At 36.8% G+C, this 17,925-nt stretch overlaps 6 protein-coding genes across 6 annotated transcripts; 4 read left to right on the top strand and 2 right to left on the bottom strand.

The window, feature by feature from the left end:
* Positions 1–292: 292 nt before the first annotated feature.
* On the top strand, positions 293–1,824 carry LOC117563630 (glycoprotein-N-acetylgalactosamine 3-beta-galactosyltransferase 1-like). The gene is made up of 3 exons (XM_034242037.2): positions 293–397; positions 459–1,336; positions 1,399–1,824. The coding sequence occupies exons 1-3, from the start codon at positions 370–372 to the stop codon at positions 1,777–1,779; spliced, it is 1,287 nt and encodes a 428-aa protein (XP_034097928.1). The 5' UTR covers positions 293–369; the 3' UTR covers positions 1,780–1,824.
* An 816-nt stretch (positions 1,825–2,640) lies between these two features.
* Positions 2,641–4,227, top strand: LOC117563631 (glycoprotein-N-acetylgalactosamine 3-beta-galactosyltransferase 1; the record flags this gene model as incomplete). The annotated part of the gene is made up of 3 exons (XM_052002205.1): positions 2,641–2,897; positions 2,955–3,425; positions 3,484–4,227. Coding segments are annotated over exons 1-3 (1,449 nt in total), but the record flags the coding sequence as incomplete, so codon positions are not given.
* Positions 4,228–4,233: 6 nt separating this feature from the next.
* LOC117565286 (glycoprotein-N-acetylgalactosamine 3-beta-galactosyltransferase 1-like) lies at positions 4,234–4,543 on the top strand. Its single transcript, XM_034244314.2, has 2 exons — positions 4,234–4,326; positions 4,388–4,543. The coding sequence occupies exons 1-2, from the start codon at positions 4,237–4,239 to the stop codon at positions 4,541–4,543; spliced, it is 246 nt and encodes an 81-aa protein (XP_034100205.2). The 5' UTR covers positions 4,234–4,236.
* A 255-nt stretch (positions 4,544–4,798) lies between these two features.
* On the bottom strand, positions 4,799–7,427 carry LOC117565285 (glycoprotein-N-acetylgalactosamine 3-beta-galactosyltransferase 1-like). The gene is made up of 4 exons (XM_034244313.2): positions 6,280–7,427; positions 5,442–5,538; positions 5,164–5,376; positions 4,799–5,101 (listed from the first exon to the last, which is right to left on the bottom strand). Exons 1-4 carry the CDS (start codon positions 6,717–6,719, stop codon positions 4,910–4,912), a joined length of 942 nt encoding a protein of 313 aa, XP_034100204.2. The 5' UTR covers positions 6,720–7,427; the 3' UTR covers positions 4,799–4,909.
* Positions 7,428–8,204: 777 nt separating this feature from the next.
* Positions 8,205–9,062, bottom strand: LOC117563639 (cuticle protein 19.8). Its single transcript, XM_052002207.1, has 2 exons — positions 9,051–9,062; positions 8,205–8,984 (listed from the first exon to the last, which is right to left on the bottom strand). The coding sequence occupies exons 1-2, from the start codon at positions 9,060–9,062 to the stop codon at positions 8,217–8,219; spliced, it is 780 nt and encodes a 259-aa protein (XP_051858167.1). The 3' UTR covers positions 8,205–8,216.
* Positions 9,063–10,690: 1,628 nt separating this feature from the next.
* On the top strand, positions 10,691–14,213 carry LOC117564895 (glycoprotein-N-acetylgalactosamine 3-beta-galactosyltransferase 1). The gene is made up of 4 exons (XM_034243843.2): positions 10,691–11,239; positions 11,301–11,394; positions 13,586–13,882; positions 13,943–14,213. The coding sequence occupies exons 1-4, from the start codon at positions 10,716–10,718 to the stop codon at positions 14,171–14,173; spliced, it is 1,146 nt and encodes a 381-aa protein (XP_034099734.2). The 5' UTR covers positions 10,691–10,715; the 3' UTR covers positions 14,174–14,213.
* The last annotated feature ends 3,712 nt before the right edge of the window (positions 14,214–17,925 follow it).

Raw genomic sequence — 17,925 nt, forward strand, 5'->3', positions numbered from 1 at the left:
TTTTTTATGGAGATCTAAAATTACTATAATTATGCAACACAATGTAGATACTGAAGTTGGTAAGAGATAGATTAAATAGAACATAACAACGTCTTGTTTTCACAGCTGCTATTTTAGACAAAAGATTCTAAAATTTCGTTTATATCTTAACCACATATGTTTTCAGAGCTTAGTTTTTTGGGAAAGTTTGTCGCGATAGTGTCTCTTTTGAGGTCAGGTGTTTTTCTTGAATGCTAATTAAATAATTCAAAAGAATTGTAAACGCAATATGTTTAATTCGAATTAAACTACGTCACTCAAATAACCAAATAGTTTAATGTTAACCAAGAATAATTTTTACAAAATACGTGTCAGTGATAAATATCAAATATGGTTACTCAGTACTTGCGATCCCATGGTAATGTCAATTAAATTAATTTTCGAAACATTTCTGCAATTATGTTTATTCACATTTTCAGTGAGTTATTCGAGAAAACGATCATTCCTCACAATTATGTCTGGACTCATCATAGGCTTTTGTTTGGGTCAGATAATATCTTATGTAACTATATCAGAGAGTATTAAGTCAATCAGCATTCCAGTCGATAAAAATTCTCAAAACGATATCAAGCAACTGGCTCCAAGCATTAATACATTTCCCGAAATAATCCATGATCACCCTTATGACAACTCCACTGTGGCCGATCAGCTCAAGAAAGAAGTGCGTCTCCTCTGCTGGGTTATGACAAACCCCACTAACCATAAAGAAAAGGCCCGCCACGTCAAACGCACTTGGGGAAAACGCTGCAACATTCTTTTATTCATGAGCTCAGCTCAAGACGATGAACTGCCCACAGTTAAGTTGGATGTGGGAGAAGGTCGCGAAAATCTATGGCGTAAAGTGAAGGAGGCATTCAAGTACGTCTATAAACACCACTACAACGATGCGGATTGGTTCTACAAGGCAGACGATGACACATATGCCATAATCGAGAATCTTCGCCTAATGTTATACCCCTACAATCCAATGACGCCGGTTCACTTCGGGTATAAGTTCAAGCCTTTTGTAAAGCAAGGCTATATGTCGGGTGGCTCAGGATATGTACTAAGTAAAGAGGCACTTCGTCGATTTGTGGTTGAAGGTATTCCTAATCCCAAAAAATGTCTACCTGGCACCGTTGTCAATGAGGACATCGAAATTGGCAGATGTATGGAGAATCTTAATGTAACTGCAGGGGACTCAAGAGACTGGAATGGACGTGGACGCATGTTTCCCTTTATTCCGGAGCACCATTTAATAACTAAAGTAGATATGAGTTGGTGGTATTGGCAATACCAATTCTACAAAACCGATGAAGTAAGACAGATTTGAGTTCGAATTAACACAGGTATAGAAATAAACATTCACTTTGATTTTAGGGACTTGACTGCTGCTCGGACAATGCAATAGCATTTCACTATGTCAGCCCAAAGATGATGTATGTCATGGATTATCTTATTTATCATCTAAAGCCGTATGGCATAGTCAGAGAACCTCATCGTTTGCCGGCAAAGCTCAAAGTGGGAGAATTCCTTCCACCGCCAATACAAGAAATCGTTAACAGTAATGAGGATTCTATGGATGACGATGACAAATTAATAAAGACTACTACGATTAAATCTACTCCAACTGAGCCGGATTCAAGGGAAGTTGATTCCAAAGAAGTCGATTCACTGACGGCCAAGTTACATAAACCGGTGAATAAAAAAAAAGAATCGAAATCCGCAAAAGCTATTAAAGCTAAAACAAAAAAAAATTAATAAATACTAAATAAACAAATATTAACTTTAATAAGTTAAAGACCTTAACATTGTGCTTACCTCTTCTATAGTTATGTATAAAGATTAGCGTAAGAATCATCCGTACGTGTTACTTATTGAATGACTCTTACATTAACAATTGTTTAAATTTTATATAACTTTAAAAGTGTTTACCACATGCTTTATTTTCATCAATCGATATATTTTTATCAAAGATCATCATCAATAATTATTATCGAAATCTTAAAATAAAAACGATGTCAAAAGATCTGCGATTGCAAGAGATTTTCTGGAGTATTCAATAAGAAGAAAATTTTAATTACTTGTTATATGACGGTTGCCACCCTTGTCTCTTTTACCGTTAACGCAAGGGAACTTTTATTTTTTAAACAGGATATTTTGGTTTAATTATCTATTGAATCTTCCTCCTAATGCCTTCAAAAAAAATTGCTAAAATCAATGTGGAATAAGATATTAAGTTAATTCAATATAAGTTTATTTGTAAATTAATTCGAAAATCTTATCAAGTTTCTTCAAACATTATTTTAACAAAACTAAACTGAAATGTTTATCTAATAAAATGATTGGGAATAAAATGTATTTTTATTTTATTTGCTAAAATTTAACTATATTTATTCAGATAATCTTGTAATTTTTTATATTTATGATCTTTATAGCTATTTATATTGTAAAATAGTTTTTGGAAAGAAGTATAAGTTGTCAAATGAACACTTTTTAAGGCCAGCACCAGTTTCAATAATACTAACCACAAATATACTAGATAAATTACTAGGAAAGTACCAAAACAACTTTATTTATCAAGTCTGGTAGCGCCATAGATTCAGTGTTTTGACAGTTGGGCAAACACGTCGGTTTGATTGAAAATGCAGTTCGAGCGTTTGCGGCGTTTCTTTTGTCCAACGGCTTTGGTGTTGATTGTCGTGTGTCTTGTGTTGTTTTTTATGCTTGAAGTTTATCTGTTGGCTCTAGGTCCCACTGGACGTGACGTTGTGTTATATATACAGCCTCCGTACCCAGAGAGAGTTACTGAATACGATGTTGGATCTCGGAACCAGACGCGGGACAACCTGACAATCGCTCATCAACTGTATCTAAAGGTTCGCGTGCATTGCCTGCTTCATTTGACGAATAATCATGAGCGTCTCAAGGCGCAGCACATTTTGCAAACGTGGGGAGCTCGATGCAATCGCATGCACATTAGCCAGGGAAGGCACTCGATCGGATCCATCTATCAAATCATCTACGCAGAGCATTACCTGGATCTCGATTGGCTGATCCATGTTCACGTCGACAGCTATGTGATCATGGAGAATCTGCGATACACTCTGGCCAAATACATGCCCACTGAGGAGATTTACTTGAGAGCATTTCATGCTATGTATCCCTACGCTCATGTTGGTCAAAAAAACTCCACGGATTACGTGTTGAGTCGGGGCGCTTTGGAGCAGCTGCTCGCAAGGAGTTGCTTCTCAAATGCAGGCTGGCAAGATTGTCTGGATAACATGAAACAGGGACCAAGTGAGCTATTGTTTCCATTGCAAATTCCGGGTGAAGTGCTTCCCTTCAAGTTGCGCTCTGAGTTTTGGAATTGGCCATACATCCATCGGGCAGTTTACACTGAGCAGGTGAGCAATGCTCTGCTTATTATTCTGAAGAATTGCTGCTTATGTGTTATTTGTCCAGGGTTTCAACAAACCTTTGAAGTATCCAATTGCCTTTCCTTACACCACTGCGAATCAGTTGCATGTTCTTGAGTATTTGCTATATCATCTGCGACCCTATGGACACGTCAATGGAATGCCAGCTTTACCAGAAGGATCAGCAGTGCAACTTCCAGCTGTAGTTGTGGATGACAGTGTGGCCAGAGAACTCTACAGTGAGGTACGCATTATCTGCATGGTGTTGACCTATCCCCACATGTACGAGAAGGTAGCAAGAACCATCAGACAAACCTGGGGACGTCGATGCAATAAACTAATCATTTTTAGCAGTCGCAATCAAACGAACCTGGATGGAGTGCACACAGTGGCCCTAAATGTCAGCGAGGGCTATAGTCTATTGTGGGGCAAGACGAAGGCAGCCTTCAGACATGTCTACAGGCATCATCGCAATGAGGCGGACTGGTTCTTCAAGGCCGACGACGATACTTATGCCATTATAGATAATATGCGCTACATGCTGCATTCCCATCATAAAGAAGAGCCCATATACTTTGGCTGCCACTTTCATCCCGATAAAGATGAGAACTATATGTCAGGAGGTGCAGGTTACGTACTCAGCAAAGAGGCACTACGTCGGCTCATTGAGCATGGTCTACATTCGAGTGGCTGCAATCGTCAGCAGTCGGGCACTGAGGACTTTGAAATGGGTGTTTGCCTTAACTACTGTGGCATAACTCCCGCAGATTCCAGAGATTCTTATGGTCGCCATCGTTTTATGCCGCTGTCGTTAGAGCACATTATGATTCCAGGACGATTGCATTATGATTTCTGGTTATATTATTACCTAAACTACAAGCTTAAAAAGGTGGTGTTCTCGATGATCATTGATTGTTGCTATACGTGTCTAATTATTATTATTATTGTAGGGCTTGGAGTGCTGTTCCACCTATGCCATAACTATTCATTATGTCATGCACTATCAGATGTATTTATTTGACTTTCTGCTCTACAATATGCGTCCATACGGAATTATTGAGGGACATGAACCTCTTGCAGTTACGCTTGATAATCTTAAATTGTAGAAATGTACAATAGTTTTGGAATTATCTTATCTATTGCTCTGGTTGCTTTATTATTCAAATGAGAATCATTTCACGATTGTAAATGTTCATGCTTTATGCCATCACACTCCGTTTAAAAACAATTCTTACAAAATTTGCTATTTTTCTTTACAAGTTAAACAACTCGAGTAATTTTTATTGCTATCGTACATATGTGTACTACAAATTACAGAATAATATTATATATTAGTTTTAAGCAATAACATGGTAAAAAGTTCAACAAATTGATCAAAATATAACTAAACGTACTGAATAGTAATTGTCTTTGGCATTGTTTCCAGCAGTATATCAGCTTCAATCTCATGGCACTCCCTTTCTCAACGACAACTAATGAAGTTGACTGATATTCGCCAATTCAATTGGCCACTTTTGTGGAATTACTTTCAACTGATGCTGAGGTGGGTCGCGACTTAAACCAAAGGGGTGCAGCTGGTAGATAACATAATCCAGCATGTAGAAATCTTCAACATTACTATAGTGAAATGATATCGCAGAACTCGACAAAAGTCCGTGTGATTTCTGAAAGTTGGAAATATAATATTATAAACTACAGTATAATGCATCAACTGAAATCTGCTCACATATGGTGGAACTGGTAGGAATCGGAGTAGACCATCCTCATCACGAGAATCTCCAGCTATGACGCCCGCATTTCGCAGACATCGCGACAATTCCACATGATCAATGCCATAGCTACGATTACTGCAAAGGTTGCCATTGCCGTGCCCCAAATTGATGAAACGGTGCAGCGCCGCTTTACTGAACACATAGCCAGCAGCTCCAGAGACGAAGCCCTTTAGAAAGAATGCAGAACATTATGTAAAGGATATAGATTTATGTATATCCCAAAGAGTTTCACCTGCTTAGACTGCTCCCAGTCATTGCTGCCAAAATAAATGGGCGACTCTGGTGAATGACTTGCCAAGAAATGCTGCAAGTTCTCCATAATCACATAGCTGGAAAATATGATACATTCAAATAGAAGTTCATAAATTGAAAACTAATCCAATTATTCATAATATGGAAATAAATATAAAAATAATGTAATAAACAAAACATAATATGAAAAGTTGTAATACCAAATGTTAGTGACTGGAACCATAATTAATAAGCTCTAGCTTGTGGTGCTAAGAAACAATAAATAATTAAATTCTTTATAACAGAAGTGTTTGAAGTAATTGTAGTACATTTTTCTGCTTTGCTGCATACATTTAATTTTTAGTCAAAACGTCAATATCATGACCTGGCCACCATATCTGTATGTATATATCGTAGCTTTATTAAAAATGTCTAGGGCCGGCTAAAACATTTTTTTCTAATAAACAAACATAAATAATGTTAACGTAAAGTGAAAAAAATACTTTTCTTATACACAATTCAAAATCTTAAGTGACCAAGAACATTGGCCCTTATTTTGAGTACCTTTAAATATACGTTTGGGAACACAATTTTGTTAAATTTTTAAAATAATTTCAATATTTTAGTTTTAAAGTATCATATAATACTCGCATATCAACTTCACTATAATCCTCATTAAAACAATAAATATTAAACAAACTGTAACGCAAGTAAGCGAGATTCTAACCTTAGACCGACCAGCAGTGTATACAAATTGCTTGTATTTTTAAGTAAATTTCCAACGTTTATACAGCAGACGCTTCTAATTTAAGCATGTCAATTAGATTTACGAAACTTACGTATCATCCGGCACCTTGAGAAACCAATCGTAGTCATCGTAATAATGCTGATACACATGCTGCAGGTGGGCACGTGTCTTGGTCCACGAATTGGTGTGTCGCTCTCTCAGCTTCGCAGTGTTGTCAGCCGGATTCCCCATGAACAGCAGTTTGTGGCAACGTCTGCCCCAAGTGCGTTCTATGTGCAGAGCACGAGATTGCAGCGAACTGCTCACAATCATGCAGAGTATACGAGTTGTTGCATTCGAAATGGATGTGGAAACGGATTGAGAGGATGTGAAATCTTCAGGGGCTGGATATTGACTATAGGTGGGATCGGTTGATTTGCGAGCACGTTGCAGGAGCGTCGAGAGGCAGGCGCCACAGATCAAACCAAAGAGCAGCATCAACAACAATTCCCAATTGTTGTTTACCTTGTGTTGCGGTCGGAAGATCTTCATATTATGGCTTAGCTTGCTGGGCGTTTGTTTACTTTTTTATGCAAATTTATTGTTTGTGTCGTCAGACAGCTGACGTTGTTGTTGATGCGGTTGTTTTTGTTGAAATACCAAATTAACACATTCTTGTGGACTGACGCAGCGATATATGTATGTACGTATGCACACATACTATGTACGCAAAGGCGAAACTTGTAAGATGCGGTTGACCTTCAAGCACAGAGATTATGCTTCCCTCACTCTTCGCAGTCTCCTTCGATCACGTTTACTCACACGTACTGTGCCTCTTTTTTAACTTAATTCGATTTGCAATTGCTAAATTGTAAATTCACTCACTATATGCCGGTTTGGTTTTTTATTTATTATTTAACGTTTTTCAGCGAAGCTTCTGCCGGCAGAGCGAGCGACGTCTTCTCGGCGAAGGCGCAGAATTATGTGACGTTCGTGTGGCGAGTGTGTCTGTTTTGTTTATTTTTCGTAGAGTTTACAGCTTAGCGGATTCGTTAGGAATACAAAGTGGAGGCAATAAATGTCGAACTCACGGCTGCAGGTGTATGTTTGTATACATACTTATATGGAGGTTGAAATAAACAGTTTCGTTGCGCGATGCGAACTTCACGCTTTGCCGATCGTTGACAGACTTGCGACTCGCTTTTTTTGTACATGCGCGCTTCGCTCAATTTTGACTTGTAACCAGTGTGACCATAATGTACAAATCTAGAGATGAGCAACTGAGATCAGCACAAACTAATAATTATCGATTACAATACAAATAATTGCATAATAAAATTCATATATTACAATTTATTTTCACTGTACTTATTTTTAAGTTAGATTAAATACAACAAATAATACATTTTATTCAACTATTTGTTGTCTTGCTTAAATACAATAGCATAAGTTTACGAATAATTATTCAAATATTATGGAAAGTTTAAATCAAAAATTGGTGTTTTAGCTTAACTTAAAAACAAAAGAATATATACACAGAAGCCAGTGTCATTATACAACAAGCGCATTGTTGTCGTTTTCTCTATTTCAGAGCAACTCAACTGGCATTTATCGCTATGCCTCCAAACTGATTAAAATGCATGATACGTTACGTCTGCCATTGCCCAGATTTTTGTTGTCTCGTTTTCTGTTTTCTTTTATTTCTCATTTGCACATTTTGAACTTTATCACATGCATAATATTAAAATTATTTGATTAGTATTTGCCATTAAGTTCGTGATGGTTCCTCCATATCTGGTTTTAATCGAGTAGGCCTACCTCTTGCTTAGCGAAAGCAACCGAACTCGTCAATAGTTAAAAGTGTTGCGAGCAGTTGACCTATTATTAAATAGAGAGCCTAAAAGTATGCAACTTTTTTGAAATGAAACAAGCACAGTGGTAGAAGATTAATTTGTGGCTCTCGCATTTAATGCAAACAATCTATAAAACTAGAAATATCTGTAGCACTATTAGACAATACATGATCGCGGTATACGACATCATTATCACTCAAGCATAGATGCCACCAGCAGTGTCACGTTGATTGGCAGCATTGACATAGCTGTCACCAGAATCAGAGACGGAGACAGAGCCAGAGCCAGATGTCAAAGTGTTTTCGCCATCTTTGACAGATGCAGAGCTAGAGGATCCTGCAGACAACAGAGTGCCAACAGGTGAACGCTCATCGAGCACCACGGTGGGTGAAACAAGGGCCACCTTCTTAAGGACATAGGGAACGCGGTTCACGATAGCGTTGAAGCCATGGACATCGTCGGCTGTGTAGGTAACAGTGCGCTTGTAGCCATCGGGATCGATGAGACTGTAGGAGCCACGCACCACATAACCATCACGGGTCTCGCTGTGATCCTTAATGTCACCGGTGCTCTCGTCATTGACGGCATAGTTGAAGCTGTAGCTGGCTGGTGGAAAGACCTCTGGCTGGCGTTCCTCGCGCAGCACGGGCAACGGCACAGGGAAGAGAGAAGATGAGGCAGCTACTGGGTTGCTCACGGGATGCAAGACATTTGAATCGGAGTTGCTCAATTGGCTGGGATAGTCGTAACCTTTCGGAGTTGCCTGTGAGTTCTGGTTATTGGTTTCGGGTGCTTGATAGTTGGTGCGATATTCCTCACTGGAGCTGGAACTGGAATCGTGCTGTTCCAAAGAATTCACATCGTTGGACACAGCATCTACTTTCTGGTTATTGTTGCTGGTGCTCCGAGTGTAATCGTACTCGGCTCCTACGGCCACCACAAGTGCCAAGGCGAGCAGCGTAAACTGCAAAGGATTCGGATAAGTTATTATGATCAAATTTAGTCCATAGGCTCATATACAATGTCTCACCTTAAAGGCCATTTTAATATTGATTTGATGGGTGTTTTTTCTCCGTTTGTTTGCGGTTCACAAATCGTCAGCTAACTGCACTTTTAATTGACGCTTACTCGATGTTTATATACCTCAGTCGCCACATTGATATTACTTAATATTGACCGTTATACAATGTCATGCCCATCAATTGCTCTCATTGCTTTTTTTTACAAAATTGACCAAATGAAGCGATTATACTTTCGTTTTTCATTTTGCGCCCAGTTTTCTGCTGCGTAAGCATTCACATCAAACGATCCAATTGAATCTCAGGGGCCGTGAATAGAGTAACAAATGAAGACAGAACAGCGACAGCAGATACAACATCTCATCCAATTAGACTGATCAGATTAGTCGAGCATGCGACTGATATTGATATTCGTCATTCAATATCGCAACTCAGTGTCTGGTTTTGCCACCTACATTCGTGGTCCATTGATTGTGTGATCATTTATTAATACAATACCTTTATAATACAAGAATAGAATATGCAGCTAATATTAAATTGTGCTCTGAGTACTTTGCGAATATATCTGGATTGCATTTCCTTCTTTTGAAATTACTTTTGGGGCATTTAGACCCGGTAGAAGGGTTGTACCTGCAAGAAATTTATATAACGGAAGGAGATATTTCCGACCCTGTATAAGATATAATATATATTCTTGATTAGTCTCAGAGACTATAAAAGATAGAGCTGTAATTTGTTGTGCTTGGACGCAGATCAAGTTTTTTTTTTTAATTTATGATTCCCTAAATTAATTGCGATCAGATAAAAGTTGTAGAAGTTAGTTAAGAAATACTTTTTAGCTTACTATAGGTCTTGGATAATTTGGTTGAAAACCTGGTACATTTTAGTACTCTATGGTATATTTTGAATGTAGTACTATATTAATATACCAAACATAACATTTAGTATATTTTAGTCTTTTTAGTATATTCATTTGGCACATTTTAATAATAATGCCACACTTTTTGCTTTCTTCAAAAATTAGTGGTGGGTATCTCAAGTATTAATAATATTTTATATTTTGTGTGTTAGGTTTAAAGCTCATAATTAATAAACAATTTTAAAAAATAAATTGTTTTAAATGCAAAATAAATAAAATTAGCCTTCATCATTAAATGAAATTGCCAAACTAAACGACGTTGGAAATGTACCTTAATAAAATGATGCTTAAATGCATAAGTTTCATTTGAAATTACTAACTAAATAAGTAAATACGTATTACTAAATGCAATTAAAATTGGTGTAATTTTTTATTGACAACATTAAATCGCTATTAATTGATTCAAAATCGCAGGAAAACAGTTTTTAAGTTGTACATCAATTTTACAGTTTTACTAATCATTACACATATTGCACAAGTGTTGTGGCGTGCATATTATATTTGCAGTGGCAAGCAGTTTTTAAAAGGAAGCAAGCAGTGCTTAATCGACTGCTTGACGAGTCCCTCATGCAAATGAGATAACTCACAGCGAACACGCCTCGCGGGCTTAGTGAGAAAAGTGCCCAAAAGCAAAAGATCAAACCGGTCGTTGGCTATTGTCAGAGTTGTAGCTTGAAGTCGCACATCAAAACAAAACACGGCTGCAATAACAAATTAGACGTTGGACAGAACACAACGCAGCAGCCGCAACGTCGTCATGACAACGGCCAAAGGCAAAACAATGACCAAATTCGCTTGGCAATTGCGAAGTCAGCTGCATTTGCTAACGGGATTCATAGCCGGATTCGTGTGTGCCTTTGTGCTGCTCCTCCACATCTACGATGTGCGCAATGGAATCAACTGTTCAACCACCACCGCCATAAGCAGCAGCAGCAGCATCAGTAGTTTTATCGGTTCCTCAGCTGCTTCAATGAGTCTCGCGCAGTTTAAAAATGAGTTGCAGTGGAAGGTGCCACCAGCTCGGGTGCTGTGCATGGTGCTGACCTGTCCGGAGTACGTGGAGCGCTATGCTCAGCATGTGTATGCCACTTGGGGCAGACGCTGCACCAAGTTGGTGTTTGTCAGCAGCGAGGACTATGAACCCCTCGGGGTGGTCCAGGTCGTGGACGCCGATGGAGGCTCATATCACGATCTGTGGAATAAAACGCGTGAGGGATTCCGTCATGTCTGGCAGGAGTATGGAGAGGAGTACGATTGGTTTCTCAAAGCCGATGACGATACGTGAGTGCAAGTGAATACAAGCAAAATGGATTTCTAATTTTTTTAAATTTTATTTTTGCAGCTATGTCATAATCGAGAATCTGCATCACATGCTCAGCGCCTACGATGCGAATATGCCGCTCTATTTTGGCTATCAGATGCGACGCTATAATGTGGTAAGTGTTGCTGTCTCATCTAGTTCTTGCCTCATCAGGTAATTAACCGATCAACGCGCTTGCTCGTTATCAAAATATGTCCAAAATTTGCATTGCAAATGCGTTTGAACAGTAAACATTTGTTAGGTGACTGCGACTCCCAGTGGCTGTCAACTTAAGTGAATTATATCATTTTAGATAAGGCATTTCTCGCAAAACATTTTTTATTTATCAAATTAACACTATATTTCACTTCTTTCTCAAGTGGGGTATACTAACTTGTGTTGTTTTTAGTCTGAAATAGAGCAGAGAGTATTATAATACTTATTATTATGTTAATAACACCTGCTGCTTCCTCGAATCTATAATAAAATATTAAGCTATATTCACTGATTTCGCGAAAATTTTGTATAATCCCCTGATATTATGGCGGAAAGAAATTAGCATTTGTTTCGTCGGCTATCGGGATAGTGAAATGACGTTTAACCGAGCGAAATGCATGTTTTAGTGTTGAAATTTGTCCAGAATAACCGGTTCATTTTGTGATCACTCGGCGATGAAAAAACACTCTTTGAATATTCTTGTTTAATTGGTTTGCTAATTAAATTGAAGATATTTATAAATATCATCATTAAAAACTAAGATATTGCCGGCATCATTATTGAAACCATAAAACTTGCAGTCAATTGCCAAAGAGCAACTAAAGATGCCGTTCGTCATTCTGTCAGTCTGTCATCCATCGGTCCCACAATGATGACTCACAGCGTCTGCAACTTTTAACTAATGGTCAGTTGTCGTGAGGTCGTCGAGGTTGCTTGTCATTGCACAGGCAAACTAGCACGCACCGTGTTTGCAGGGAGACCGCTCCTCCTCCTCCTCTTAGAGTTGTATTTGTTGTCATATTTTTACCTTTTGACATTACTGTTCAAACAAACAGCCAACTATTGGGCAATACTTGGCATTTTGTGGCCATTAATAATATAGGCAAGTGCTGAGGAACATGTGAAATGATGAATGTTTTCATCTTTTAATAAAAACATATTTAATTCTTTTGTAATCCATGAATCAAAGTTTAAAGCAAGTATTCAAGTTCACACCACAGCAGGTGGCAAGGTTGTTTTTTTTTCTATATTTAAATTGCACTAAAAATAATAGTTTTTTTTTTGTTTGCTAGCCACTTTTATATATTGTTGATCTCACATATATTTTTTTGATGCTGTTTGAAATTTCTTTGATTTATTATGGTGATTATATTACTGACTAGCAATAAATGGTTTTACCTTTGCTTTGGCTGCGGGCTGCGCATTGCTTTTGTCTGGTAGACAAGCCAATTAGCATAAAGTGAATTATCTGCTGGGAAAACTCGAATATGGATGCATTTATGTATTTCATTAGGCAACTCGCGAAAGTCTCTTTTGATTAAGCCGCAAAGAAATGTGTAGTTTTTAATAGAATATGTTATAATTGTGGCTTGCATGTTTGTTCATTGATTTCAATAAAACTGACAAATGTCAATTCAATTGATAGTTAAAACCTCCCTGGCTTACATTTCAATTAAACTTGTATTTTGACACATCATATCTCATTGTGAGGCCCACGACGAAGAGGCCTTGAAGACGGCTTAAAACCCAACTCATTGGATGAGTTGTAATCGTCGCGCTTGATGGGTAATTATGCTAAATGCCCAAACCGTAACTAATAACTTCGACTAGCATTAACAGATTCGATATTTTCGCGCCTTTGATGTGCCTATTTGTATAAATCTTGTGAAATTGTTACTTGGAATGCGGCTACTTTAATAAAATGTCATCGATGGGTGAGGCAAAAATATTTTTCAATATTTACAAGCTATTAATTATAGCTGGCTTTTGTTGCTGCAAACCCTTGACAGCCAAGCAACACAGATTCATTATTTCTTATTAACTTAATTTGTCTTGTTCAAGTTTCTTTTGTGCATAAACATTGTCCATTTATTTATCTACTACTGTCTTTTCTGCTTGACTATAAATATAAATTTCTTTTCCATTCTTTTATTTTAAAGGCAGCAAAAAAACGACTTAATTATGTCGTGACTTTTATAATGAACGTCAATTGATTTCTTTATATATAAAGTATTCATTTTATTCTTATTTAATTAGTTTCTTTTATTAAAAGTAAAGTATATTCTTATAAAGTTAAACAAATATTTGTTTAAATGCTTCATTCTTTTTAGAGCTACATGTCTGGTGGTGCTTCATATGTGCTCAGTCGCGAAGCATTGCGCCGATTTATGAAACAGGCTTACGGATTTGATCAAATCTGCCCAGAAGCTAGGAAGATGGGCATTGAAGACTTCTACATGGGAATTTGTTTGCAAAATGTGGGCGTTCATTTAATTGACTCGACACGAGCCGTGGCCGATGATGACAAGCCGAAATTCTTTCCCTTAGATGTGGAGAGCTTTCTTTATAAAAGCAATGAGAGCATACCAACATGGTTACAAGAGATGAGTGTCTCAGAAATAGATACGGTAAATTTCCAAAGTGTTTTTTTTTATACTAATTTTTATTAATACTGATTTTTTTCACAGGGCCTTAATTGCTGTTCAAACTATTCAATTGCCTTTCATTACACTAAACCTGAACGTATGTATCTCTATGAATTTTTGCTATACCATTTGCGAGTATTTGGCCAAAAGTGGAGTGCTGAGCAGTTGCCCAGGCGATGGACATTTTCCGAAATGGTGGAAATGTATCCACTTGAAAATAATTCGGAAATATTAGATTTGAGACAAATGTCAGAGAAGCCGGATAATTTTTAGTTTGTATTTTAGATGTGATTTTGAGCAACGATAATTTAACATGTACAATACTTGGTTGTGATTTAAATATAGATTCATTTTTAATTTACTTAATTTTTTCCTTTTCTGCTTTATTGATATGCTTCTCAAACTGTGCGTTTAAAACTGTCGATAAACAAATGACTTAAGCAACAAACGTGCCAGTAAATATTGAAGCATACTTTTAGGCTGTACTTGATTATTACTTGATGAGCTGACAACTATATAAAATATTGGATTTTTTTTTATTAATTTTCTTATTAATTGGCATATGTATATGCAAACTAAAACCTTATTTAATCCATTCTTTTCCATTTAATAAGAAATTACCCTTCCTAATGTAGACAGTGCCTTGTTTTATATTCTATTTTATTTAGAATTCTTTTTTTAACTTTGAGCAGCCAAAGCATAGGCAAATCGATCAATTGATCACATGCTCATACACGCTTTCCCATTTTTTGTAATTATAAGTAAGTAACTAAATATGAATGCTTTTAAAATTCTATAATTGGGGTTTTAAATGTGTCAAATATTGTATTGTTTTTAAAAAACTATTACAGTGTCCTTGTAACTATGACGAGCATTTAATTAATTGTGCTGCCTTAACAATAACGTTGAGCTTCAATGAATCATTCACTATTGATTGTCGACTGAAGTGAATCCTTCAACACGAAGCATTCTTGCATGAAGGGCCCAAGCCGGCAATAATTTATTATTTTCATTACCAAAGTCAATGTCTTGTGCTTCTTTTCTCTCTCTCTCTCCCTCTTTTCAATGGACACCTTGCCGCACAATTAGCAATCCAAGTCGAGCTAATTAAAGCGAAAATCACGTACGCATGCACAGTATGCCGCAGTCTCCCTCTTAATTGAGATGTTTGAGTATGCTTTATATGGTAAAATTACATTAGATATAAATATATCTCGTATATATCTAATGATTTTTGTCGGTATTCGTGTATAATTCAATTGGCTGCGCTGTGCAGCGTGCAGCGTGCTAGTTAAATGATTTAATAAGTGAAAGGGAATCGCTAGAGTATAGCTAGGCATGAGCTCAGTCTCTTAATGGATCTCTTAATAGGTGTCATTGAACATAAAAGCTTTGAGGAAGCGATTACTGCACGGGCACGGGCACACCTGGGAATTGGGAGTTCAAAACACTTGGCAACACTTTATGCTACAAGAACTTTTAATCTTTATTCTTTCTGTGTTTACTCTTTGGTCTTTTATGATTTGCTGGCTTCAAGTTAGAACTCCATTCAATCAAATTGACTTAATTTATGAGGCACTCTGAAAACTGTTTGCTAACAAGCTAGGCAAACAGCTACCGATTGTTAGCTAGCTACTGCCTGCGAGTAACTTAACTTAGTCAGTTAGTTAACAAACGATTGTCTCTCTAATCATGCCATTCCAACGACTGTCGTACGGTGCGTATGTGCAATGTGCGTTTGCTTTGCGTTCAATGGCGGCGCGTGTTCCATTTTGTGCCGACGCACGCTACACACAAGTGGGTTAAATTGTTGTTGCTCTCGCTCTTGTTATTGTCACCTGTCTGATTAATATTTTATATATTTGTGTGTTGGTTTTTTTCTGTTTCTGTTGCTGTTGCTGTTTTTCTGTTTCTTTACATAAAATTGTGCGTTGTCTGTTGCTGTTGCTGTCGTTGTCGCGCTGTCGCTGTCGAGTCATGGCATCTAGTTAGTTTAGGAGCAGCGGCTGCTCGCACTTGTGACCTTCGTCGTTGTCAAATGCGAGCTGTAAACTGGCCCGCTCTCGATTTGCAAGCCATTAAATATTATAGGTACACACACATACACTTACCACATTTTTGTAAGTCGAGCTAACAACCAAAAAAAAAAAAGTTATAAAAAAAAACAACAAATAAAATGAAATCCAATTTCAAATTGAATCAAAATCAAAATCGAAACTATAAAAAATCAATTACTCAGCAATGCGTAGCCATGTCGACATCCCCCTCCCCCTCTCCCCTTAGTTTCCTCTCTTTCTCTCTTCCAGTATCTATATCTCTGTTTCTGTATTGCGCCAATTACTTCATTCGATTTTAACATTTTTGATTTTTTGCTTTAATGTCACTTGCTCTGGCCACGCACTTAATTTTTTGTTTGTGAAAGTTGTTAATACTTTGGCCGAGTTAAATTAATTAATAAATAATAGCGTAACAACTTGCAGCAGCAACTAATTTATATCTTTATATCGATTGCCTGATAAATCATGTTAAACACATTTTTTATACCCTTCACTTTTCGGTGCCAGCACTTAACATCGCAAAGTCAATTGCCGTGAATTTATTCTTGACTTCTCTATGCGTGGCTTGTGGAGCTGCTTGAATTATTTGCGTCACCTGAACTGTGGTATGCCATACTCTGTCGAAGAAAGAGGCTTGGTTTCTCGGACTTAATTTTGCGAGAATTAATTGAAGTTATTTTTGGAGAACTTCGCTTGGAAAGTTCATGACGAGTGAAGATCATTAAGAGTGTAGAAATTATAAAAATAAATGAATGATTGGTAAGATATAAATATCTGAATGATGAGAATGGGCAATTAATTCCTAATCGATGATAATGGTAAAATTGTCAAATTTACTTCGATTAATAAACATTATCAATATTAGCAAACAATCTTTAAGATCAGCTATATAACTTGCTTATTGATTTCTGCTGTCTATCAGTTGACCACAGTGCATGCCTCACTATTCAATCATTATTTCTACCGACATTTGCAGATAATACAAAGACGATATTTTATGTCAATTTTTCTATGAGTATGTCAACAGCTTTTTTCTCGATCTGGTCGAATGCTCCCCTCCACCTGCCCGTACTCACCCCCTCTGCCTACTGCATATGCATGCTTTGCAGCTGTGCACATTAAAATCAATTAAAATTCTTATTTATCTTTTTTTTCTATTCTCGATGCGCCTAACAAGTGCAGCGTGCAGCGAGCGCATCTATAAATATTTATTAATGTTCGAACGTTCAAAAAATCAGCGACTAAATAGAAAAAAATTGCAATGAATAATACAAAAATGATATACACAAATTGCACACGCATTGAGATTGAAAGACATTCTTGGCTCTCAAGTGCACTTCAAATATAAGAAGCGTTTTATCAATTGCTTGGGAATTGTTTCGACTTGAAAAAAATATTTCATGTTCAACTGCCATTAAGAATATAAAACATGCTCATATGCGAATATCTTAGTTTAATTTAGCACTCGTCATGTAATGCACTTAGATAAGTAATTAAATTAATTAATTTTTATATGCTGTCGTCAGCTCTTGACATTTTTATCTATGCGTGCACAGTGGCAACTTTATTTCTTTACACGAGTTCAAAATAAATTCATTTTAAGGCCTTCTAATAAGGCGTTAAGTCGAGTTGACTCATTACACTTCGATTACTATCTATAAAGCCCCGACATTAAATTATGCATATAACATTAATGCAACAGATAAAAGGGGCTTATTCTTAAAACTGATATAATGCAGTAATTCTTAAATCTTTTCAAATTTATTTATTTAAAATTTCTGATAGAAATAAAAAATCTCTTAAGTATTTAGTTTATGGATTATTTGACTTCTCAAAATTTACAATCGGAAATAATTACTCACAAATGTGATCCGCTAAAAATTGTATCAAATTTTTTCACCATTTAATCAGCTTAAAAAAAATGTAATTGCAGTGTCAACACAGCAATTTGATAGATTAATATGTATT

This window comes from Drosophila albomicans, chromosome 2L (genome assembly GCF_009650485.2).
Source record: "Drosophila albomicans strain 15112-1751.03 chromosome 2L, ASM965048v2, whole genome shotgun sequence".
NCBI classification, from domain to species: domain Eukaryota; kingdom Metazoa; phylum Arthropoda; class Insecta; order Diptera; family Drosophilidae; genus Drosophila; species Drosophila albomicans.